At 44.0% G+C, this 24,440-nt stretch overlaps 1 protein-coding gene and 1 pseudogene across 10 annotated transcripts in view; both read left to right on the top strand.

The window, feature by feature from the left end:
* The window catches only part of AK4 (adenylate kinase 4), an 81,436-nt gene that overhangs the window by 512 nt on the left and 56,484 nt on the right, over positions 1-24,440 (top strand). For 4 of the 10 annotated variants that reach the window (XM_054541845.2, XM_009249418.4, XM_063720766.1 and 1 more), the window contains 1 exon segment: positions 300-574. In XM_054541845.2, coding sequence (XP_054397820.1) covers positions 430-574 — 145 coding nt within the window. In that variant the 5' untranslated portion in view covers positions 300-429. 10 annotated transcript variants of the gene reach the window in all.
* Positions 4,369-19,140, top strand: LOC129050715 (small ribosomal subunit protein uS14-like; annotated as a pseudogene).

Raw genomic sequence — 24,440 nt, 5'->3', positions numbered from 1 at the left:
CGGGCCGACCTCTGACCCCTGGAGGCCGAGACGGCAGGGCGGGGCACGGCGCGCTCCAGCAGCTCTGCGTGGGGGCGAGGAGGTGGAGGAGGGCGAGGAGGTGGAGGAGGGCGAGGAGGTGGAGGAGGGCGAGGAGGTGGAGGAGGGCGAGGAGGTGGAGGAGGGCGAGGAGGTGGAGGAGGGCGAGGAGGTGGAGGAGGGCGGGGAGGTGTAGCGTGGCGCTCACTCCGCCTGCGACTCGGTCCCGGCGCTGGGCTGAGGGGAGGGGTTGTCTTAAAAGTCTCTCCTTCCCCCTGTAGGGGCGGCCGGCGAGTCCCAGTGAGAGCGGAGGGTGCCAGAGGTAGGGGGCCGAGAAACAAAGTTTCCGGGGCTCCCTCCGGGGCCGCGGTCGGGGCAGCGCGTTTGACCGCCCCCCTCCTCGCGAAGGCAATGGCTTCCAAACTCCTGCGCGCGGTCATCCTCGGGCCGCCCGGCTCGGGCAAGGGCACCGTGTGCCAGAGGATCGCCCAGAACTTTGGCCTCCAGCATCTCTCCAGCGGCCACTTCTTGCGGGAGAACATCAAGGCCAACACCGGTGAGGGGCTGCGGGGACGAGGGCCGGGGGCGAGCCGCGTTGGGCTGGGGTGAGGCCCTGGAGGGACCGGGGCTCCCGGATCGCGGCGCCCTTCCCCCGCCCGCGTGTGGTCGTGCAGGCTTGTACGTGCCGGGGCGCATGCAGCTGGCGGCCGCGCGGCTTAACCGCGCCCGGGGAGGAGGCCGAGGCTCCAGGGGCAGCCGGTGGGAGGTGCCCACGGCTCCTCTCTCCACCGCTCCTCCTGCCGCGAGGAAAAGCCGGAGCCACCCGGCCGAGGGAACGAGAACTAGGCAGGGAAAACCCGGAGCTTCCGTCTCACGCTGCCCTCCTTAAGACGGAGCCGCCCCCGTACCCCTTAGCTCTGACCCCCTCCCCCGAGTCCCTAGAGAGCCGCGCGCCCCCTCCCGCGGGAGCCCAGAGGCGGAGCGCCGCCCACCTGTGGCAGTCGGGCGGGGCCGCGCGCCGGGGAACCTGTGGTGCCGGGGGGCTCGCAGCCTCGCCTCTCTCCAGCCCCTCCACGCAGCCTCGGGCCTCGGGGCAGAGCCCTGGGTGGCTTTGAAAGGCCTGTCTGTTCGCTGTCGCCTTCTAAGGTAAACTCTCCCCAGCAACTCCCCCTCCTCCCGAAGCCGCAGGGCCTGGCCGTCAGGAGACTCGGAGGAGACTCGTTCTGATAAATTACATTTTGAATACAGCTTTCCTGGAAATGGCTTCTTGAGCTGCCTCCCTTGGCATGAGCTGCCTCCCTTGGCATGAGATGCCTCCTTTGGCTGGCGTGGTGAACTTGGGGATATATAGATCGCCTGATTTCTTAGTCTGACGGGGTTGAGTGCGTCCCTTTCCCCCTCTCTTCCCACTCCACGTGCACACCAGTTCCAAAAGAATTGGCGTTAAAAGGCGAGTGGTAGCGGTTGTGCTGCTGCGAGGCTCTTAACCCTTCTGGGATGGAGATGCTGGTAATTAGCAACTCCTTTATGAAAAGTTGTTCTTCCCAGCAGGGGTCCTTTACTGTCCGCTGTACTTCTCAAGGGTGTCCGGGCTGGTTATTGCCCATCATGGACTAATTATCTGGAGAGCTGCATTTCAGAAGCACAGAGTGATTTGAAAAGGAAGGTGGAGGACAGTACCAGAAAATAAAAGGAAAGCTTAAAAGCAAGGAATTAAGAAGTATCTCCAGAGTTTTATTGCTTATCTCTTAAGCAGGTTGAAAAAGCGGACTTTTACAGGAAACTCTTCCCCCACCCCCATGTCTCAAAAGGAAGAATTATGTGTACCAGATTGCACTTGAGTTTTCTGGTGTGGGTATTGTTACCTCAAGTGCGCCTATTTTGATTTTAATACATTCAAATGCATTTTATTCTTGGAATGCTGCGCTTTGAGGGGAGAGCGGCCTGAGAGGGAAGGCTGGCTCTCATCCTAAGGGTTTTGTGTTTAGGTTGGGCTTCTTCATGGTAGGGGCATGAAGTCAGTGAAGGAAGACAGTGAGAAGAGATGAGCCCATTCCATAATTCTCTGTACCTTACTTGGTGACTTGTTTCCTTTTGGAATGAAGGGCTTCACACTGTCCATCCTGGGACTGGACTCATAGTCCTTACCATTTTTAAAGAGAGTGTGATGGGAAGTAGCTTATTTCTGCACTTTCTTAGGGGCTTTGAAAATTTTCCATTTGCTCTTTTCCCTTGTTCTCTCTCTTTTTTTTTTATTTCAACTTTCCTGTGTTCTAAATTTTAGTTTTCATCCTCTTTCAAATGCCTTCATTTCCTCCCCAGTGATCCTCCTTGGAGTGAGAAGTGACTATGAAATGTTTAGATTTTCTTTTTTCTGTTGGGAATCAAGCAGCTTTTTGCATGAGCCAATTAAAAAAAAAAAAACTTTATCAAAGAAAGAAGAAAAATAAGGGACAGCAATATGTTTTGAAAGTGGCTTGTTTCTAGTGAACTTTCGGGTTATCGGATTATTTTTCCCTCTCAGAAGGTCTGAGAATCTTATAGGCTTACTGCCTGGTAAATAAAACATTCCATTCCACGGTATTTATTTTTCTGTCTGTTACCTGCTGTTTGCTTTTAGCTGATTTCCTGGTGGGAAGCACAAACACCCTTCTGTATGTACCCTTCATAATGGAAGGTTTGAAGGAGACGATGAAGCACAACAAAAACCCAGGAAATAGAACCGTGTAGGAATTTGAATTGGAAAGTAGCTCCGGCCATCTGCTCCAGCCGAGATTTGGGCACACTCTTGTCTACATGGCTTTCCTCCTCCTGCAGCCTGGTGAAAAGCTGCTCTTTCAGGAAAGGGCCATTCTGATGTCATTGCTTCTTGGAAGTCTTCCCTCACCTGCTCTGGCAGAATTCATCTCTTTCCTCTGCACATAACTTGTTTTTTTTGAGACGAGTCTCGTTCTGTCACCCAGGTCGGAGTGCAGTGGCGCCATCTCGGCTCGCTGCAACCTCAGCCTCCCGGGTTCAAGCGATTCTCTTGCTTCAGCCTCCCAAGTAGCTGGGATTACAGGCATCTGCCACCATGCCCGGCTAATTTTTGTATTTTTCGTAGAGATAGGGTTTCACCATCTCTACGAAGGTTCGAGGTCAGGCTGGTCACGAACTCGGGACCTTGGATGATCCACCTGTCTTGGCTTCCAAAGTGCTGGGATTACAAATGTGAGCCACCGCACCTGGCCTCCTCTGCACATGTCTTATTGATTCTAATGTTGCAGTCACATATCATGCAGTGTAAAAAAAAAATGCCTGTCTCACACCCAGTAAGATGTCTGCTGAGTGGCTGCTGTGCCTCAATGTTCTAGGTGCTGGGGGCAATAGCATTGTTTAAGATAATCTTGTGCCTCTTTTATTTTATTATTATTTATAGATATGGGGTTTTGCTTTAATGCCCAGGCTGGTCTCAAACTCTTGGCTCAGTCTCCCAAAATGTTGGGATTACAGGTGTGAGCCACTGCACCTGGCCCATTCTTGGGCCTTTTGTTCTTTCTGCCTGTACCATTGTACAATTTCCACTCTGAAACTTGGAGGACAGGGATCAGGCGAAGTACCTAATGTATAAAAGGAGCTTACCGAGTCTGTGTTAAAGGCCTGGGTCACAAATTCTAGACAGTACATCTTAGTCCAGAAGTCAAGCAACCTATAGCATAGAGTCCATTTTGTTTAATTAACTCTGATTTATGGTAAAAGTTTATACTTAATATGGATCTGAGATTAGCTTCATGGTAGCTGTCACCCATTGGCCCTTCCTATACTGCCTAGAGTGGTACAGGCTGAGGCTTATCAGATACCTCATTTGAAGAGTCACCCCCGTATCTCTGGCTCAGATTTTCTTTAGCACACTGCAAGAGTAAATAGAAGGGAGAGTTCTGTTAGATTGCCAGGAGTTGGGTCTTCACCTCTGTTATAAGGAATATTAGCTTTTCTCTGTGTGTGTATGGGTATGCACACGTATGTGTGAGTACACACACACACACAGGGACTGGCACTCTATTGAGTGAGTCCTATTACAAACTCTGATCAAATTCTGATATTTAATGATAGATTCTTTTATTGGGTCATATCTAAAGGATATGCAAATCCTGTTTTAAAGGTTGGAGAAATAGTGGTATTTTTTAAAACCACATTATACTGGATCTACCATCTCAAGTGCAGGAAAACTGGCACATCTCCATTTGGAAGCATCTTGGACTTAATTGAGATAAAAGATGTTAAGGAACAAACCTGTTTCTGCGCTTGCTCTCTCTCTCTCTGTATGTATATATATATATATATTTTTTTGTTTGTTTGTTTGTTTTTTTTTTTGAGACCGGAGTCTCACTGTGTCACCCAGGCTGGAGTGCAGTGGCACAATCTCGGCTCACTGCAACCTCTGCCTCCCAGGTTCAAGCGATTCTTCTGCCTCAGCCTCCAGAGTAGCTGGGACTACAGGCACACACCACCACGCGTGGCTATTTTTGTATTTTTAGTGGAGATGGGGTTTCGCCATATTGGCCAGGCTGGTCTTGAACTCCTGACCTCGTGATCTGCCCGCCTCGGCCTCCCAAAGTGCTGGGATTACAGGCGTGAGCCACCGCACCTGGCCTCTGCTCTCAATATTAACTGCAGCTCTTGCTGGAGTTTTGCTGATGGGACTAGCATTTCAAGTTAGTCTATGGGCCCAGCCTCTTTTTGAAAAGATGGCCTAGTTCAGAGGGCTCAGGGTTTTTTTTGGTGCTCATTAAGTATAAATGTGTGTCTTATGTAAGAGGGAAAACTTCTGAGAACTGGAAGATAGAAACATTGTATTAGAGAGACTTGGGAGCCAGAGTTCAACAACGTATCTAAAACAGGTTTCAATAGTTATCCTTTTTATAGATCATACAGAGTCTTGGCTTATTACAGGGTTTCTAGAGTATGTTCTATTCCATTTCCCCCACTAGCTTGGTGAGGCTCAAGATGTAGCACAGGTCAAGCAAGGGTCTGACTGGTTTTGAGACCTCTCCAGTCCAAAGGTCCATTCCATATCCACTTAATGTTATTGCTTTTTTGGTTTCTTTGAGGATTTTTTACAGATATTTGAAGAACACTATTTGTGACTTGAGTAAGGCATTCCATGACAGTAAGCCTGCCTTAGCCACATGTACATCTGAATCTTTGCACATTCTTCCAGTGGGATTTTTTCTTCTTCTTCTTTTTGAGACATAGTTTCACTTTGTGACCTAGGCTAGAGTGCAGTGGCATGAACACGGCTCACTGTGGCCTTGACTTCCCGGGCTCAAGTGATTGTCTTACCTCAGCCCCTTAAGTAGCTGGGGCTACAGGCATGCGCCACCATGCCTGGATAATTTCGTATTTTTTTGTAGAGATAGGGTTTCTACGTGTTGCCCAGGCTGGTCTTGAACCCCTTAGTTCAGGCAATGTGCCCGCCTCGGCCTCCCCAAATGCTGAGATTACAGGTGTGAGCCACCATACCTGGCCAGGATCATTTTTTAGAAGTAGCTTTTTCTGATCAAAGTCATGCCTTGTACAAAATTTAGAAAATGTAAAACAGTAGAAGAAATGAAAGCAGCAAGTAAAAGTCACCCTTAATTCCTTAAGGGTAATTTAAGCAAATAAATTAAAGTGACTGTCTTAGGTTGTGTGATTAGGGAAGGCCTCTCCAGGAGGTGAATGTCCTTATTCATACCATAGACAATGAGCTTGTGATGATTAGGAACAGGGTGTTCCAGGAAGAAGGAACAGCAAGTGCAAAGGCCCTAAGGTGGGAATTAGCATAGCGTGTCTGAGGAACAGAAAGAAGTGACAGTATGTTTGGAGCCTAGCATATAGAAGGGATGTGGAAGTAGGTCAGGTCAGAGAGACGAGCAGGTGCCAGATCAGGTAGAGCCTGGGGGATCCTGTTAAGGATTGGATTTTATTCCAAGGGCACTGGAAAGCCAAGGAAGGGTTTTACATAGGACAATGACATGAAAAGATTTACTTTCTAAAAGTTGATCTTTTGCCTGCTGTGTGGAGAGGTGACTTAGGTGAGCAAGAGGGAGACCAGTATGGATGAGGAGAGTGGCCTGTGGTTTGAACTTGTTGGTGGCAGAGGAGGAGAGAAATAAAGGGATTTGAGATATGTATGAAGGCAGAGCTGACTGGACATAATGAATTGGTTGTGAGAGGTGATGGAGAGAAAGAAGTCTACAATGAATCCTAGGATTTTGCCCTGAGCGCCTGCCTGGGTGAATGTGCTATAGGGTTGAATGAACTAGAATGTGTCTAACCAATCTTTTGTGGAACATTTGGGTTATTTGCATACTTTGCTGATTAAGAATGCCCTTGGAAGAGCACATGCGTGGGCTAGCTCCTTCCTTTTACCTTGTTGCACTCCTGTCAGCAAGATGGGTCACCAGCAGCTGTACTGGAGCCACTGCTGAAAATTCCACCAGGGTTCTCGCTCTTGTCGCGTCTGTTCAAACCGGCACTGTCTGATCCAGAAATATGGCCTCAATACGTGCTGCCAGTGTTTCCGTCAGTACGCGAACAACATCAGTTTTATTAAGTTGGACTAAATGATCCTCTTTCAAAGGATTATCCAAGGCATCTACCCAATAAAAAACCACGATAGTTCTTTATACATAAAATAAACATTTAAACAAACAAATAAAGAATGCTCTTACAAATGTCATTGTGTACAAATCACTGGACAGATATACTTTCTTTGGGATAGGTTTCTAGGAATAAAACTAGTGGCCAAAATAGAACTTAAATCATAGGGAGAATTTTTTTTTTTTTTTTTTTTTTTAAGACATAGTCTTGCTCTTGTCACCCAGGCTGGAGTGCAGTGGCGTGATTTTGGCTCACTGCAACCTCCGCCTCCCGGGTTCAAGCAATTCACCTGACTCAGCCTCCCAAGTAGCTGGGATTACAGGCGCCCATCACCATGCCCAGCTAATTTTTGTATTTTTAGTAGAGATGGGATTTCACCATGTTGGCCAGGCTGGTCTTGAACTCCTGACCTAGGTGATCCACTTGCCTCGGCCTCCCAAAGTGCTGGGATTACAGGTGTTAGCCACCACACCCGGCCGACATAGGGAGAGTTTTAAACGTAACTTACAAATATTCACTCAAGTTCTTGGTAGTTTATAGGTGCTACTTTATTTGTGTACTTTTTGGCTTAATAAATGTTTCATTTAGGCCAGGAGTTCGAGACCAGCCTGGCCAACATGGCAAAACTCTGTCTCTACTAAAAATACAAACATTAGCTGGGCTTGGTGGCATGTGCCTGTAGTCCCAGCTACTTGAGAGGCTGAGGCAGGACAATCTCTTGAATCCAGTGGTTGCAGTGAGCTGAGATTGCGCCACTGTACTCCAGCCTGGGCAGCAGAGCAAGACTCTGTCTCAAAAAGTAAATAAAAAAATAAAATGAAAAACATTTTATTTAGGTATGGATATATGTAGCATACATATATAAACTGATTTCCTGATTATAGAAATAATATGTATAAGTTAGCAAAAGTTTAGAAAGATGAAAACAATCACTTGTAATTTACCAACTGGAAGGAAAAGTTATTGCTAATACTTTTTTTGTTTGTTTGTTTTAGATGGAGTCTTGCTCTGTCGCCTAGGCCAGAGTGCAGTGGCGTGTTCTCGGCTCTTGGCTCACTGCAACCTCCACCTCCTGGGTTCAAGTGATTCTCCTGCCTCAGCCTCCCAAGTAGCTGGGATTACAGGCACTTGCCACCATGCCTGGCTTAATTTTTTGTATTTTAATAGAGACGGGGTTTCACCATATTGGCCAGGCTGGTCTCGAACTCCTGACCTCAAGTGATCTGCCCGCCTTGGCTTCCCAAAGTGCTGGGATTACAGGCATGAGCCACCATCCACAGTGCTAATACTTTTATATACAGTGTATCCTTCTAGACTTTTTCAGGAACACACACACACACACACACATTTTGAGTTACATTATTATTGCATTGTATTATAGTATTACTGTTTTGAAAATTGCTTGCTTTAACAATGTATCATCTAATATTTTCCAATTCTGTTAAATACCGTTTTTTAATGTGAGTTAAATACTCATGTACAATTCCAATATTCAAATATAATTTGTTATTCCATTTTTAATTTTGAAAAGGTAATACAGGTACATGCAGATGGTAAAATTTTCAAGTAATACAGTAGGAATAGAGTGGAAAGTTTCATGCCTATCCCTGACTCTTGGTTCCCCAGTTTCTCTCCACAGGGGCATCTGCTTTTAACTTTTTTTGGATGTGTATCCAAAGATTTTGTCATGTATCTATAGCATTTATGTGTGTATAGCAGTACCTTTTTTTTTAATGTACATATTTGTTCTTTGTATTGCACTTAAGAAAAACTTAGCAGTAAAGCTTAGATAGTGGTTTCCATCAGCATGTATCAGTTTACTTTATTCTTTTAAAAAGATATCTGCATTATCTTTTATTGTACAGATATATCATAGTTTATTTAGCTTTTCTCTTACATTTTGGCCTCAGGTCCTTTTTAACACATTTGAAAATTGAGAACCAAAGAAGCTTTGTTTATGTGGGTTACATATATAGATGTTAAATGGATTTGAAATTAAAATTGAGAAAATTTGCCGGGCGCAGTGGCTCATGCCTGTAATCCCAGCACTTTGGGAGGCTGAGGTGGGTGGATCATGAGGTCAGCAGTTTGAGACCAGCCTGACCAACATGGTGAAACCCTGTCTCTACTAAAAATACAAAAATTAGCCGGGTGTGGTGGCACATGCCTGTAATCTCAGCTAGTCTGGAGGCTGAGATTTGCTTGAGAATTGCTTGAACCCAGGAGGCGGAGGTTGCAGTGAGCCAAGATCGCACCACTGCACTCCAGCCTGGACGACAGGGCGAGACTGTGTCTCAAAAACAAAGAAAATTGAGAAAATTTAAAAATATTAATTCATCAAAAATAACAATAATCCACTGTATGTTAACAGATTTCTGTGAAAATTAACTGTTTTCCAAAATGAAATCTAATGAGAAAAGTACTGTTATTTTTGCACATTTGCAAATCTTTCTGGCCTAATAGAAGAAAACTTTATTCTCATATCTGGTTCTTCATTCAGTCTTTGGTGCTATGTTGTTTTGGTTAAAGTATTTGAAGAACATCTGGCTTTATACACATGTAATTAAAGGGGAACTCATGGACCCCTGAAAAGGTCTCATGGACCCACGGGAGTCCTGGGACCACAATTTAATCAGTCTCCTGTTGATTGGAATTTAGGTTATTTATAGTCATTCGATATACAGAGCGTGCTGCACTGAATGTCCTGGTAAATGTGTCTTTCAACAAATGTTTGAGTGCCAGGCAATCTTGGCTTGTGGGATGCAAAGAGGTGAAACAAGGTCTGTTCCTGAAGGAGCTGCTGTTTTTGGTGGAGGCAGGCAGTCAGACAGGCAAGCAAACAAGAAGAAAATAACACATTTGGGCTGGGTGTGGTGGTTCATGTTTGTAATCCCAGCACTTTGGGAGGCTGAGGCTGGAGGATTGCTAGAGACCAAGTGTCCAAGACCAGCTTGGATAACATAGCCAGACCTCATCTTTACTAAAAATAATGTAAGAAAATTAGCTGGGTGTGGTTGTGCACACCTGTAGTCTCAGCTACTCAGGAGGTTGAGGTGGGAGGATCACTTGAGCCCAAGAGGTTGAGGTTGAAGTGATCTGTGATCATGCCACTGCACTCCAGCCTGGGCAACAGAACAAGACCCTGTCTCCAAGAAAAAAAAAATTAATTGAGGCTACAAGATGTGCATGCTTACAGAAGAGGCAGCTAACCCAGCATTTAGGAGGAGGTGAGATTTGGGAAGGCTTTTTAGAGGAGGCGATTCCTGAGCTGAGCTTTGACAAATGAGCACAGCTACAAAAAGATGGCGTGGTCATTGTGACAGCATACCTGAAACTCCTCTTGTAAAGTTTGTTTATGGTCCACAAGAGGTCCTTGCTTTTATGGCTTGGCCTTGCCTTTTCTATTATCATTTTAGTCTGCATCCATCTCTAATGATATTGTCAAAGGAAAGGGTTATCATGCCTGCCCCATATCACCTTTCCAGCCCTCATTGCTGTGCTTGCCTTTAAGATATACATAAACATAGTGGCATTGTAGTATATCATTTAAACTTCGGCTTTTAACTTCTGGAACTGAAGGATGGCAAACAATCTTAAAATTAGTAAATTGGGCTTCAAACTGTTAACTATAAATTCATCCATTCTGAAAAGCATGTTGAATTACCTGTTCCCTTCAAAATCTACCAAGTAAATTGTTAAATGGTATTATATTATGCTAGTCTGCTCTTTAACAATCTGTATTGGTGCATATTGTGAGAAGGTTTAAGGACTTGGAAATTTTGTAAGTTTTTTAGATGATGTACTTTCACAATGGACAATGGATCAGATATCTCAACCATGTATTTTCCTTTAGCAAACTAGACTTTTTTTTTTTCTTTGAGGCGGAGCCTCACTCTGTTGTCCAGGCTGAAGTGCAGTAGTGTGATCTTGGCTCACTGCAACCTCTGCCTCCTGGGTTCAAGCGATTCTTGTGCCTCAGCCTCCCAAGTAGCTGGGACTACAGGCTCCTGCCACCATGACCTGCTAAGTTTTTTTTTGCATTTTTAGTAGAGATGGGGTTTCACCATGTTTGCCAGGCCGGTCTTGAACTCCTGACCTCAGATGATCCACCTGCCTCGGCCTCCCAAAGTGCTGGGATTACAGGTGTGAGCCACTGCACCCGGCCCAAACTAGATTTTTTTAAAAAACCATGAGTAGATAATAGAGGCTTTTGGATTACTCTGTGTATTTTACCCCCTCCACTTGATGTTTAAGCTCTCAGGTTGGCCTTTAAGACATAGTACAAAAGGTCTTGTTTGTACAGCTTCATGTAGTTGAATTTAAATGGCTGATGTTATATTTTAACAGTCTCACCTCTAAGTTCTGAGAGTTTTTGTACTAGTTAAACAACAGATCCAGGAGCAAGCATCCCTTACTTAGCCAGACAGATAATACTGAAATAATGCAGAGTCATTCTTGTTTATCATCTAGCTTCCAAGAAGCTAGAAGTCAACTATTTTCTGATCTTCAGCACCTTCTGTCTGGGCAGCAGTAACCTGTGACCCTGGCATTTTATGATTCTTGTGACTTGGTCATAACCAACATTTGCAGGGGGCAAAGCAACTGCCAGGCCCTGGACTGACTAATGAATGCATATTATCTCTAATTCCCACACAGATCTCCAGAGCAGTTTTTGTTATATCATTTGCTTTACAAATAAATAAATGGCCTCAGAAAGGTTGAGTAACTAACTTGGTCAGGTGCAGTGGCTCACGCCTGTAACCCAGCACTTTGGGTGGCCAAGGCAGATGGATCATTTGAGCCCAGGAGTTAGAGACCAGCCTGGGCAACATGGCAAGACCCTGTCTCTACAAAAAATAAACAGAGTTAGCCAGAGTAGTGGCGCATGCCTGTAATCCCAGCTACTTGGGAGACTGAGGTGGGAGGATTGCCTGAGCCCAGGAGGCTACAGTGAGTCTATAGTGAGGCTACAGTGAGCTGTGTTTGAGCCACTGCACCCCAGTCTGGGCAACAGAGCGAAACCCTGTCTCAAAAAGAAAAAAAAAAAGTTGGCCAGGCGTGGTGGCTCACTCCTGTAATCCCAGCACTTTGGGAGGCCCAGGCAGGTGGATCACAAGGTCAGGAATTCGAGACCAGCCTGGCCAATATGGTGAAACCCCATCTCTACTAAAAATACAAAAATTAGCTGGGCATGGTGGTGTGCGCCTGTAGTACCAGCTACTCGAGAGGCTGAGGTACAAGAATCGCTTGAACCCGGGAGGCGGAGGTTGCAGCGAGCCAAGATCGTGCCACTGCATTCCAGCCTGGGCAACAGAGCCGAGACTATGTCTCAAAAAAAAAAAAAAAAAAAAAAAAAGTTGAGTGACAAATATGTGGCCTCAGAAAGGTTGAGTAACTTGTCCTAAGTCAAACAGCTAGTTAAAGAGAAACTAGCATTCAAACCTGGGGCTCCATAGCTAGGATTAAACTTCTTCCCATTATGTCTTGCTGACATCTGAGTACTCTAGAAACTAGTGAAATACTCATGTCTTATAAATGCCATGTAGGGGCAGTGTGTCTTAGTCTGTTTGTGTGGCTATAACAAAATACCTGAGATCGAGTAATTTATAAACAACAGAAATGTATTTCTCACAGTTCTGGAGGCTGGGAATTCCAAGATGAAGGTGCTGGCAGGTTTGGTGTCTAATAAGGCCTGTTGACTGCTTCCAAGGTTGCACCTTGAACTTTGTATTCTCACATGGCAGAAAGGATGGAAGAGGAAAAGGGCTAAAGGCCACATTAAGCTTCTTTGATTTTATTTTTTCTAATTTTAAAAATTTTCCACTAGAGACAGGGTCTCACTTTGTTGGCCAGGCTGGTTTTGAGCTCCTATACTCAAGCAGTTTTCCTGCCTCAGACTCCCAAGGTGGTGAAGCCTCTTTTATAAGACACAAGACTTAATTTATTGTTTTTGTGTTTTTTTTTGTTTTTTATTTTTTGGAGGTGAGGTCTTGCTCTGTTGCCCAGCCTAGAGTGGAGTGATGCAATATTGGCTCACTGCAGCCTGGAACTCCTGGGCTCAAGCAGTACTCCTATCTCAGCCTCCAGAGTAGCAGGGACTACAGGCGCATGCCACCACACCTGGCTAATTTTTAAATTTTTGGTAGAGACAAGGTCTCACTATATTGCCCAGGCTGGTCTTGAATTTCTGGCCTCAAGTGATCTGCCTGCATCGGCTTCTCAAAATGCTGGAATTACAGGCGTGAGCCACCACACTACAGGGGAGGAGCCCTTATGACCACTTAAAGGCCCCACCTCTTAATACTATCACATTGGTTATTAAGTTTCAGCATATGAATCTGGGGGGCACGTTCAGACCATAGCACCATGGATAGCAGGGAACAAGTATGCTGAGGCTCAGAAGGCCCTTTAAGGGTAGGATAGAGGGATGCACTTTTTGTTGTTGTTGTTCTGTCCCTAAAACATTTTTTTTTTTTAAACCTAAAAAAGGAAGCAATAACTTCCTCCTCCCATGATCAAAAGGACCAAAGGAGGTCAAAAATAGAAGCCATTTGGTTGTGAGGAGGTGGAAATTGCTTTTCATCATAATGGTAAGAGTTCAGGAATAATGCCTGAACTTGGTGTTATTTTATTATTCATTTGTCCCATTTGTCACATGTCCCAGCATTAGGTATGGGGAGGCGTGCAGAAAAGTAAAACTTGTTCTCTGTCCTTGAGGTACTGACAGTCTAGGGTTTGAGCTCTGAGTTCTACATTACATTCCCAGGAGGCATGGCGGTGTGCATGCATGCAGGTAAAGCATGGGGGTCATAGACAAGGCAGCAAGGAGTGCTTTGTTCACATGTACCTTTTGCGTGTAATGCCTTTCACACTTCTTTAATCTCTCGAAGTCCATTTTTACTCTCATTGCTTCCATGAAGCCTTTCCATACCTGTTGTAGCTACAGGTCATTTTCTTCTCTAAAATTCTCTCATACCTGTTGATACCTTTAATTTGTTATTCATTATCTCTTGTAAGATGTTCTATTTCATAGTTTCAGTTATTGTCTGTTGCCATTTGAATAGTAAATTTTTTTCATGACGGTTCAGTTCAACTGATGTTTTAATAGGCTATAATGAGAGGAGAGGAGACAGAAAAATAAGACACCTCATATACCGTATGCCTTGTACCTGATATCTTCTGGAAGTACTCTAAAGAAAATGAGATAGTACAGTGAGGAAGAGTGGGAAGACTACTTGAGATTGTGAAGTTAGGGGCCTCTTTGAGGAGGTAATACTTAAGCTGAGCTCTGAATAAGGGTAGGAGTCAGGCATGTGAAGATTTGGTAGCAGGCTGGGCACAGTGGTTCACACCTGTATTCCCAGCACTTTGAGAGGCCGAGGCAGAAGGATTGCTTGAGGCTAGGAGTTTGAGACCAGCCTGGGTAACAGAGTGAGGCCCCGTCTCTATGGAAAATAAAAATAAAGTTAGCTGGATGTGGTGGTGCAGGCCTGTAGTCCCAGCTACTGGGAAGCTGAGGTGGATCACTTGTGCCCAGGAGGTGGAGGCTGCAGTGAGCTATGGTCACACCACCGCACTCTAGGCTGGGCGATAGAGTGAGAAGTGTCTTAAACAAGAAGATTTGAGGCGGAGGAAACAGTATGTGGAAAGAGCCTAATGTAGGAGTGAACTCTCAGTAAGTGGAGAGGATGGGGGAGGAGGCTGGTGTCTTGAGCATTGTAAGTGGGGAGGAGATGGTAGAAGTGGAGGCTGGAAAGGTAGGTATAGGGCCTTGAGGCATGGCCAGGAGTTTGGGCCTCATTGTAACCGGATGAGAATCCATGGATGGTTTTTAGGTTGTTACTTTTATTTATTTTTTATACGTAACAGCCATACTGAATGTAAAATTTGCATACAGTAAAATTTATTCTTTAAAAGTGTACAACTCAGGGCCGGGTGCAGTGGCACACACCTGTAATCCCAACACTTTGGGAGGCCGAGGCGGGCAGATCATGAGGTCAGGAGATTGAGACCATCCTGGCTAACACGGTGAAACCCCAACTCTACAAAAAAAAAAAAGTGTAAAAATCAGAGGTTTTCCTATATTTTACAGAGTTGTAAAACCATCACCCCTATCTAATTTCAGAACATTTTCATTTCTCCAGAAAGAAACCCTATACCCATTAGCAGTCACTCCCTATTTCCCCCTTGCCCCAGCCCCAGGCAATTACTACTCTAGTTCTGTTTGTATGGATTTGCCTATTCTGGATAGTCGTATGTTAATATATGTGACTTTTTGTGTCTGGCTGCTTAGCATGTTTTCAGGGTTTATCTGTATTGCCAAGTAATTTATTGAATGGGTATACCACATTTTGTTTATCCATTCATTCGTTAATGGACACTTGGGTTGTTTCCTGCTATGGGACATTTGTATATAAGTTTTTGTATGGATGTAAATGTTCATTTCTCTTGGGTATATACCTAAGAATAGAAATACAGGTTCATTTGGTAACTTGACATTTAATAGTTTGTGGAAGTGCCAAACTGTTATCCAAAGTAGCTGCATCATTTTATCTTCCCACCAGCAATGAATGAAGGTTCCAGTTTCTTTTCATCATTGTCAACTTTTACCTTCTGATAAAAGAAAAACTTCAGCCAAGTTTAATTGAGCAATGAATGATTCACGAATCGGGCAGCCCTCAGAATCACAGCAGATTCACAGAGACTCCAGTACAGCCACATGGTGGAAGAAGATTTATAGACAAAAAAAGAGAAATGACTACAGAAATCAGAAGTGAGATACAGAATGGCTGGATTGGTTATAGCTCGGCGTTTGCCTTATTTGAACACAGTTTGAACACTCAGCAGTGTATGAGTGGTTGAAGTATGGCCACTGGGATTGGCCAAGACTCAGCTATTGTTATAGTCACATACTCCTAAATTAGGTTTTTAGTCTTATCTACCTAAGCCAGGTTGCAGTTTGTCCACAAGTGTAATCTCCTGATGGGCTCACCTTGCCTGCTGCCTAGACAGAGCTGATTTATCAAGACAGAAATTGCAATGGAGAAAGAGTAATCCACGTAGAGCTGGCTGTATGGGAGACCGGTGTTTTATTATTACTCAAATCAATCTCCCTGAGCATTCAAGGATCAGAGTTTTTAAAGACAATTTGGCGGGTAGGGCTTGGGAAGTGGGGGAGTGCTAATTAGTCAGGTTGGAGATGGAATCATAGGGGGTCAAAGTGAGGTTTTCTTGCTGTCTTCTGTTCTTGGGTGGGATGGCAGAACTTGTTGAGCCAGATTATGGGTCTGGGTAGTGTCAGCTGATCCAGTGAGTGCAGGATCTGCAAAATATCTCAAGAACTGATCTTAGATTTTACAGAGTGATGTTATCCCCAGGAGCAATTTGGGGAGGTTTGGACTCTTGGAGCCAGAGGCTGCATGACCCCTAAACTGTAATTTCTAATCTTGTAGCTAATTTGTTAGTCCTGCAAAGGCAGACTGGTCCCCAGGCAAGAAGGGATCTTTTCAGGAAAGGGCTGTTAATCAATTTTGTTTCAGAGTCAAACCCATGTACTGAATTCCTTCCCAAAGTTGGTTTGGCCTACACCCAGCAATGAACAAGGGCAGCTTAAAGGTTAGAAGCAAGATGGAGTCAGTTAGGTCTGATTTCTTTCACTGTCATAATTTCCTCAGTTATAATTTTGCAAAGGCGGTTTCACAAAGACTCAAATACAGAAGTATGGAGTCCTTCTCAGGTCATATTTAGTTTGCTTTAACCACCCCTCCCTCGCTCCCTTTCTCTCTCTTTCCATTTTAGCTACCCTATTGAGTATAAAGTGGTATTTCATTGTGGCTTTGATTTGTATTTCTCTTGAGAACTAATAATGCTGAACTTCTTTTCATATGCTTACTGACCATTTGCATATCTTCTTTGGAGAAATTCCATTCAAATCCTTTGCCCATTTTAAAATTGGCTCATTTGTCTTGTTGAATTCTTTATATATTCTGGATACAAGTCACTTATCAGATATATGATTTACAAATATTTTCTCCTATCCTGTTTCACTCTCTTGATGGCTCCCTTGGAAGCACAAGTTTTTGATTTTGATGAAGTCCAGATGATCTATTTTTTCTTTTGTTGCTTGTGCTTTTGGTGTCATAGCTAAAACACCATTGCCTAACCCACAGTGTAGCCATTGTTTTTAAACATGGGACTGACATCTGACTCACATTTTGAATAGATCACTCAGGCTATTTGGAAACTGGGGTCGAAAGTTCTAGAGTGAAACTAGGGAGAACAGTTAAGAGGCTTGTCAGTATTGGCAGACAAATGGGTAGACTTTAAACTTATTAAGCACTTGTAAAATCAGTCTATTCCAAAAGCATTTTGTTAATCAGAGTAAGAAATGGTCTCTACCTTCAACAATTTACAAGATAAAAATACACTCAATTATTTTATAAAGCAAATTATATTGAGTGCTATAAAAATAGGAATGAAAACACTTTTTTAAGAACGGTAGAGAGAAGAGTTACTTCTATGAACTTTTATTAAGTTCATTTAAAAAATCTCTAGTGTCTAACATACCTTGCTTAATAGTTGTTTGTTACACCTCTGGACAAAAGAGTTAGAGGGCTTTGGGAAAGATGGCATTAGAACCGAGCCTTGAAGGATGAGTAGCAGGTGGAAACATGTGAAAGCAGGGTATTTTTGATGTAGGTATCACGTCTGTGAGTAGACAATTAAAATTAAGGGGACTTTGTGGGGTGAGATGACACACACCACACCTGTTGTCCCAGCTACTTGGGAGGCTGAGGCAGGAGGATCACTTGTGCTCAGGAGTTCAAGGCTGTAGTGCATGATGATTCTGTCTGTGAATAGCCACTGCATTCCAGTCTAGGCAACGCAGGGAGATCCCATGTCTGGGAAAAAAAAAAAAAAAAAAGGAACCTTCACTGAAATCTAGAGTTGGAGGAATTATATGTAGAGTTGGGGCTTACATGTAATTCCAGATCGAGTTCCTCAAACTCCTTTTGGTGGCTGTTTCTCGTAGCAGGGTATGAAGTGGATTGTAGTGGTGGGAAACTGGAGCACAGCCAAAATGGTGCCACAACAGTTTAGATGCGGTCTGGGGTAACAGTAATGGATAAAAGGGGAAGTGAGAGGAGTGGGGGTAGTGATGGCAGTTGTCTGATAGGACTGTAGGAGAATGGCGGGCGGGGCAGAGCCAAGTGCTGCCCTTTGAAGGGGTGAACTTGAATGAGTGTGCCAGGAAAGTAGTCCCATTTAACACAAGGAGGGCAGTCCAGGCGTGAAGAGGATAATGAGCTTAACATGCCTGTAAGAAGTTTCAGGTGGAGGTATCTGGTGGCCTTCGGCACAAGAAGTGGTAGGCACAGGGAGTTGGCTATATGCTGTAGAGAAAATATAGGTGGGCTTAGAGGCAGGCATAACTCTGGCTCCACCTTTTACTGGCTTTGTAAACTTTGGGGGAAGTTAATTAAACTTCATTCCTGAGGGTCAGATGGGGTCCTCTGTGTAAAATGCCTGGGAAGTAGGAGGCTTTTTTCTATTGTTTGTTCCCTTCTTTTCTGGACTCCTAATGCTTTGATTTCATTTATAATCTTCCTTAGTGAATGTGGTGCTTTGAATGGAAGCACTAGCACAATCCATTGGGATTTAAGCTGTGTGTGTGTGTGTGTGTGTGTGTGTGTGTGTACCATCCAGCAGAGGCTACACTTGCTCACTGTTTGTAAACCTCCTATTAGTTGTGCTGTCCTTCTATTTTCCCTTGGACTTCTCTTGTGTTCAGTCTTGTCCAAACAAAAATATTTGCATTAAAGTTATGTGTGTTCCTCATTTGGAAGACTCCTTGAATCCATAATTTCTTTTTAAAATTTTTTTGAAATAGTCTTGCTTTATCTCCCAGGCTGGAGGAGTACAGTGGTGTTTTCAAGGCTCACCGCAGCTTCAACCTCCCAGACTCTAGCAATCCTCCCCCCTCAGTTTCCCATGTAGCCGGGACTACAGGTGCTCAACACCACACTGCCGATTTTAAAGTTCTTTTGAAGACAGGGTCTCACTATGTTGCCCAGGCTGGTCTTGAACTCCTGGACTCAAGCAGTTCTCCCACTTTGGCCTCCCACAGTGTTGGGATTACATGTGTGAGCCACTGGGGCTGGCCATACTTGCTTTTTAAAAATTGTGTCATCTTGGCTGGTGCAGTGGCTCACTCCTGTAATCCCAGCACTTTGGAAGGCCAAGGCGGGTGGATCACTTGAGGTCAGGAGTTTGAGACCAGCCTGGCCAACATGGTGAAACCTTCTCTACTAAAAATACAAAAATTAGCCAGGTGTGGTGGCTTGTGCCTGTAGTCTCAGCTACTCAGGGGGCTGAGGCAGGAAAATCACTTGAACCTGAAAGGTGGAAGTTGTAGTGAGCCAAGATCACACCACTGCACCTCCAGCCTGGGTGACAGAGCAAGACTCTCTCCAAAAAAAAAAAAAAGAAACAAATTATGTCATCATCAAGAGGGGCAGTTTTCTAAGTTTTCCTGTAGGTCTAATCGGATGGATTTTTTTTCAGGATCTTTTAATATGCTGGGCTGCTGATATATCTGATTCAACTTCTGGTCTGCTTTGTTTTTTGCACTCAGCTGCTTCTATATTTTTTCTTCTGCATAACTGTGGTAGAACAGCCAATGTAGTTTACAAGAGAACTATAAAATATTGATTGCATATATGAGTACAGTTTCCCAGTTTTCTTAAATGGTAACTATAAATACTGTCTCAGGACGTAATTTAGTTTTTCCAAAAGGCAGATAGACTTTTTTTTTTTTTTTTTTTTTTTTTTTTTTACTTGTATTACTTTAGTGGCTTAGTTTAAAAAAAAGATCAAGGATCTAGCTTGGAGCGCGAAAAAAATGCAAGATCTCCTTTCCGTGGAGCTCAGTTCTGTTTTGGTTTTCTAGGGTTCTTAGAGACTAAACACTATGCATAACAATGAATGTGTTAATTTTAATGATTTGTTCCATTTCTTAATGTCTTAGAATTGGAAGGGATTTTAAGTCATTCTCTCCAAGTGGCCATTCTGTGCTGGATCCATTCTATAGCAGCTGACAGCTAACTCTCCTTCTCTGGAAACAGGCTCTTTCATTGCTGGACAGGTCTAATTGTTGGAAGATTTTTTTTCCTGTTATACTGAGATGAAAGCCAGCTCCTTGAAACTGTCATCCATAAACTGTCATCCATTTGTCCAACTTCAGTCTTTTGTTGTCACATAAATTAAATCCACTAGCTCTTCAGATAATTGAAAATAGTTGCTAGGCAGCACTTCTCTGACTTAAGTTGTCTTTTTTTCCCCAAGAAAAATAGCTCCAGTTCTGTCTACCATTCTTCCCGTGTCGTTTCTAATTCTTTTTCAGCCTTTCACCATGACCCTTTTAAACTGCAATGACCACCACTAACAACTGGTTAAGTGTGGTAGAACCACTGTAGCTTTAGTAGGTTACTCTGCATATTCTTTTTTTTTTTTTTGAGACAGAGTTTTGCTCTTGTTGCCCAGGCTGGAGTGCAATGGCGCGATCTCGGCTTACTGCAACTCCGCCTCCCAGGTTCAAGCTATTCTCCTGCCTCAGCCTCCTCCCAATAGCTGGGCTTGCAAGCATGTGTCATCATGCCCAGCTAATTTTGTATTTTTAGTAGAGACGAGGTTTCACCATGTTGGTAAGTCTGGTCTTGAACTCCTGACCTCAGGTGATTCACCCGCCTTGGTCTCCCAAAGTGCTGGGATTACAGGTGTGAGCCACTGTGCCTGGCCCTGCATGTTCTTTTTGTTTGTTTTTGTAAAGATGAGGGTCTCTGTTATGTTATCTAGGTGGGTCTTGAACTCCTGGCCTCAGGTGATCCTCCCCCTGTCAGGCTCCCAAAGTACTGGGATTATAGGCATGAGCCACCACACCTGGCCTGCTCTCCATATTCTCTTTCTAAATAAACACATTATTTGGAAAGTATTTCTGAACATTGTCCTGCAGGGCACACTGTAGCTCAGCCTCATAAAAGCCTACCTACCATATTTGAGGGTACATACCAGGGCCGTTTCAGAACCTACTAGCTACTCCAGGTTACTCAAATCTGTAGTCCTGTCCTTTGAGTCAGGCCAGAGATTTTCTCCCTTGGCTTATGCTGAAAAATAAGATGGCTATTTAAAATTAATGGCAGGACAAAAATGCTGGGAGCATGGTGGAAATAACACTTAGCCTAGGCCAGGTGTAGTGGCCCATGGCTGTAATCCCAGCTCTTTGGCAGGCTGAAGTGGGAGGACCACTTGAGGCCAGGACTTCTGAGACCAGCCTGGGCAACGTAGCAAGACCATGTGTCTACAAAAATAAAAACAATTAGCCAGCTGTGGTGGTGTACCCCGGTAGTCCCAGCTACTAGGGCGGATGAGATGGGAGGATTGCTTGAACCCAGGAGTTCAAGGATACAGTGAGCTGTGATTGCACCACTGCACTCCAGCCTGGTTGGCAGAATGAGACCCTGTCTCAAAAAAAAAAGAAAAGAAAAAAACACACTTAGGCTAAATATTGCAGGATATTGTTCAGCGGTGAACAACTCATGACTGAATTTCCCCAAATTATCTTTATTTAGAGTTTATTTGGATTGTTTCCACATATCTGGATTTTTTAAAATCCAGAACTGTATTGATTTATGCCAAATGACTTAGTGATGCAAAGCTCAGAGAGATAGTGTAGTTGTATTTAAGAGTGTAGGCTCTGGATTTGGATCCTGATTTGACCACCCTAGCTCTGTGACTTTGGGCAGAGTAGCCAATATTTTGTGTTTACTCATTTGTAAATGAGAGTAATGGTAGAGCTAACACACAGGGTTTTCTAGTATTACACAGATTCATATATATTGACAGCCTGGCCAGGGTGAGGGGAGTGAAGCTGAGGCACTGTCCGCCAATGAAAAGTTTAAGGGGGCACCAAAAACACTCAGTAATCAAGATAAATAATAGTTTAATGTGATAAAATGAACAACATACCAAAATTTCAAATAAATTCCAGATCTGGCCTGGTCAGGATGAGGGTGAAGTAAGACTAAGTCAGGCATATGTAGGATCAGGTCCTATTGTTATTTAAACTTTCTGCAGTTTTTTTATCATGGATTTTTGGGGCATGTTTAAAAGTATTGCAGTAAAGTATTATTTTTTCTTGCTCATTGGTTGTTTGGTTTTGTGTGTGTGTGGCCCCTCTTCAATTTTTTGCTCACAGTCCCTCACTCCCTCACTCTAGGTGGTGTGAGGCCAGTGTATTGGTATTTGTTGTTAGTGATTACTCTAGGGTTAGTTTTGTAGAGGAAATGAATTTTAGTACCTCATGGAAAGTCCCTCCCACCTCCAGGATATTTTCTGTTAGGTTGTCTCAGAGTCCCAATCCAAATCTCATAACTAAGATCAGTTTTGGCCGGGCGCAGTGGCTCATGCCTGCAATCCCAGCACTTTGGGAGGCCGAGGCGGGCGGATCACGAGGTCAGGAGATTGAGACCACGGTGAAACCCCGTCTCTACTAAAAATACAAAAAAAAAAATTAGCCGGGCGCGGTGGCGGGCACCTGTAGTCCCAGCTACTCGGGAGGCTGAGGCAGGAGAATGGCGTGAACCTGGGAGATGGAGCTTACAGTGAGCCGAGATCGTGCCACTGCACCCCAGCCTGGGTGACAGAGCAAGACTCCGTCTCACAAAAAAAAAAAAAAAAAAATCAGTTTTAAGGTATTAGAGGATGTCGTTCTTTCTTGTCTTCTGTTAAATGGTGCTTTGAATGTCATGTTTCAAACTCTGCTGGAGCTCAGATCCCAGAAAATGAAAAATGCGTGCACTTAGCTTGTGTGTAGAGGAGCCTAGCCAAACCAAACAGCACGTTTGAAACATTGCTTTTCCTTTATGGCTGAGATTGTGAAAGACAGCCACAGATGGTGGCTGAGCTCTAGCTGGAACTGCTGTTAGTCGGCGCGAGATGTTCTAAGTGACGGGAGCCAGGAACTCACTGTGGTGTTTCTAGAAGTTAAATTATGATGATAGGATCTTCCTGTAATACTGGTTTTTTTCCTTGCCTTTAGTTATATCTTGGGAATCTGTCACATGGTTAGTGACTAGTGAAAGGCCAAAAAAATTTGCAGAATCAACTATTTAAACCTTTGTTCTTGATAGTTCAAGTGTTATGCAAGGCAAAGCAGCCCTCTGTTAAGGGTTTCAGGCTAGGTGTCTCCTTGTTAGGGTGTCATTCCTGTTGTAATTATTGGTCTGTCTTGTCTTCTTCTTCCTTTTTTTTTTTTTGAGACAAGGTCTTGCTTTGCCATCCAGGCTGGAGTGCAGTGGCACGATCGTGGCTTACTGCTACCTCCACCTATCACTCAAGAGATCTTCCAACCTCAGCCTCCTGAGTAGCTCGGACTACAGGCACATGCCACCATGCTTGGCTAATTTTTGTTTTTTTTTTTTTTTTTTTTTTTTTTTGTACAGATAGGGTCTCACTATATAGCCCAGGCTGGTCTGGAAGTTCCAGGCTCAAGCAATCTGCTTGCCTCAACCTCCCAAAGTGCTGGGATTACAGGCATAATTATAGGCTTTTTTTTTTTGGATATAGACTTACTCTGTGTTTCAGAAATAGTTGCTTTTTTTGTTTTTTGAGATGGAGTCTCCCTCTGTTGCCTAGGCTGGAGTGAGTGCAGTGGCACAATCTCCGCACTGCAACCTCCACCTCCCTGGTCAAGCGATTCTCCTGCCTCAGCCTCCCTAGTAGCTGGGACTACAGGCGCCGGCCATCACACCCGGCTAATTTTGTTTTTTCAGTAGAGACGGGGTTTCGCTAAATTGGCCAGGCTGGTCTCAAACCCGTGACCTCCTGATCTGCCCGCCTCGGCCTCCCGAAGTGATGGGATTACAGGCATGAGCCACTGCGCCCAGCCAATAGTTGCTCTTAAAAGGTCAGGTAAAACGAATGTTGTTGATGATTTGCCTAAAATATATAGGGCTGAATAGACTGATAATCACCATAGCAGCTATCATTGGATTTTATTAGGTTTAAATTTATCTGAAGATTGTCATGTCTTTAAGTCTCAAAGAAGTGGAATCTAATTATATACTTAGGGCCAGGCATGGTGGCTCACGCCTGTAATCTCAGCACTTTGGGAGGCTGAAGTGGGTGGATCACTTGAGGTCAGGAGTTTGAGACCAGCCTGGCCAATATGGTGAAACCCTATCTCTAGTAAAAATAAAAAATTAGCATGGTGGCACATGCCTATAATCCCAGCTACTCGGGAGGCTGAGGCTTGAGAATTGCTTGAACCCAGGCGCAGAGGTTAAAGTAAGCCAAGATCATGCCACTGCACTCCAACCTGAGCAACAGAGAGAGACTCCATCTCAAAAAAAAAAAAAAAAAATATATATATATATATATATATATATTTAAACTCATTACACTTCCCAAATATATATATATTTGGAATGAGTTTAAAACGTAAACTTTACGTTTTTTAAAACGTATCTTTTGTTTGTTGACTGATGCCAGACATTGCTGCCTTGGTGGAGTAGCTCTACTGCACCAAGTTGATCATCTTTAAAGACTGTAGGTATCTTCTGGTTTAGTGTTAAATAAAAAGAAAAAAGGGAGGGGAGATTCTTGTCTCGAATATGTCACCTTCTTTGTACCAGTTTTTAGAGAGCAGCTGTGGCAGCTGCTGAATTACATATGCCTGCTTTGTTTTCCTCCTTTTATTTGGCGGTGGAGAAAGTGTGACAATTTTAAAGTGACTCTAAAAT

The sequence above is a fragment of the Pongo abelii genome, chromosome 1 (assembly GCF_028885655.2).
Source record: "Pongo abelii isolate AG06213 chromosome 1, NHGRI_mPonAbe1-v2.0_pri, whole genome shotgun sequence".
In the NCBI taxonomy this organism is placed as follows: Eukaryota; Metazoa; Chordata; class Mammalia; order Primates; family Hominidae; genus Pongo; species Pongo abelii.
This window is presented reverse-complemented; position numbering and strand designations above follow the sequence as displayed.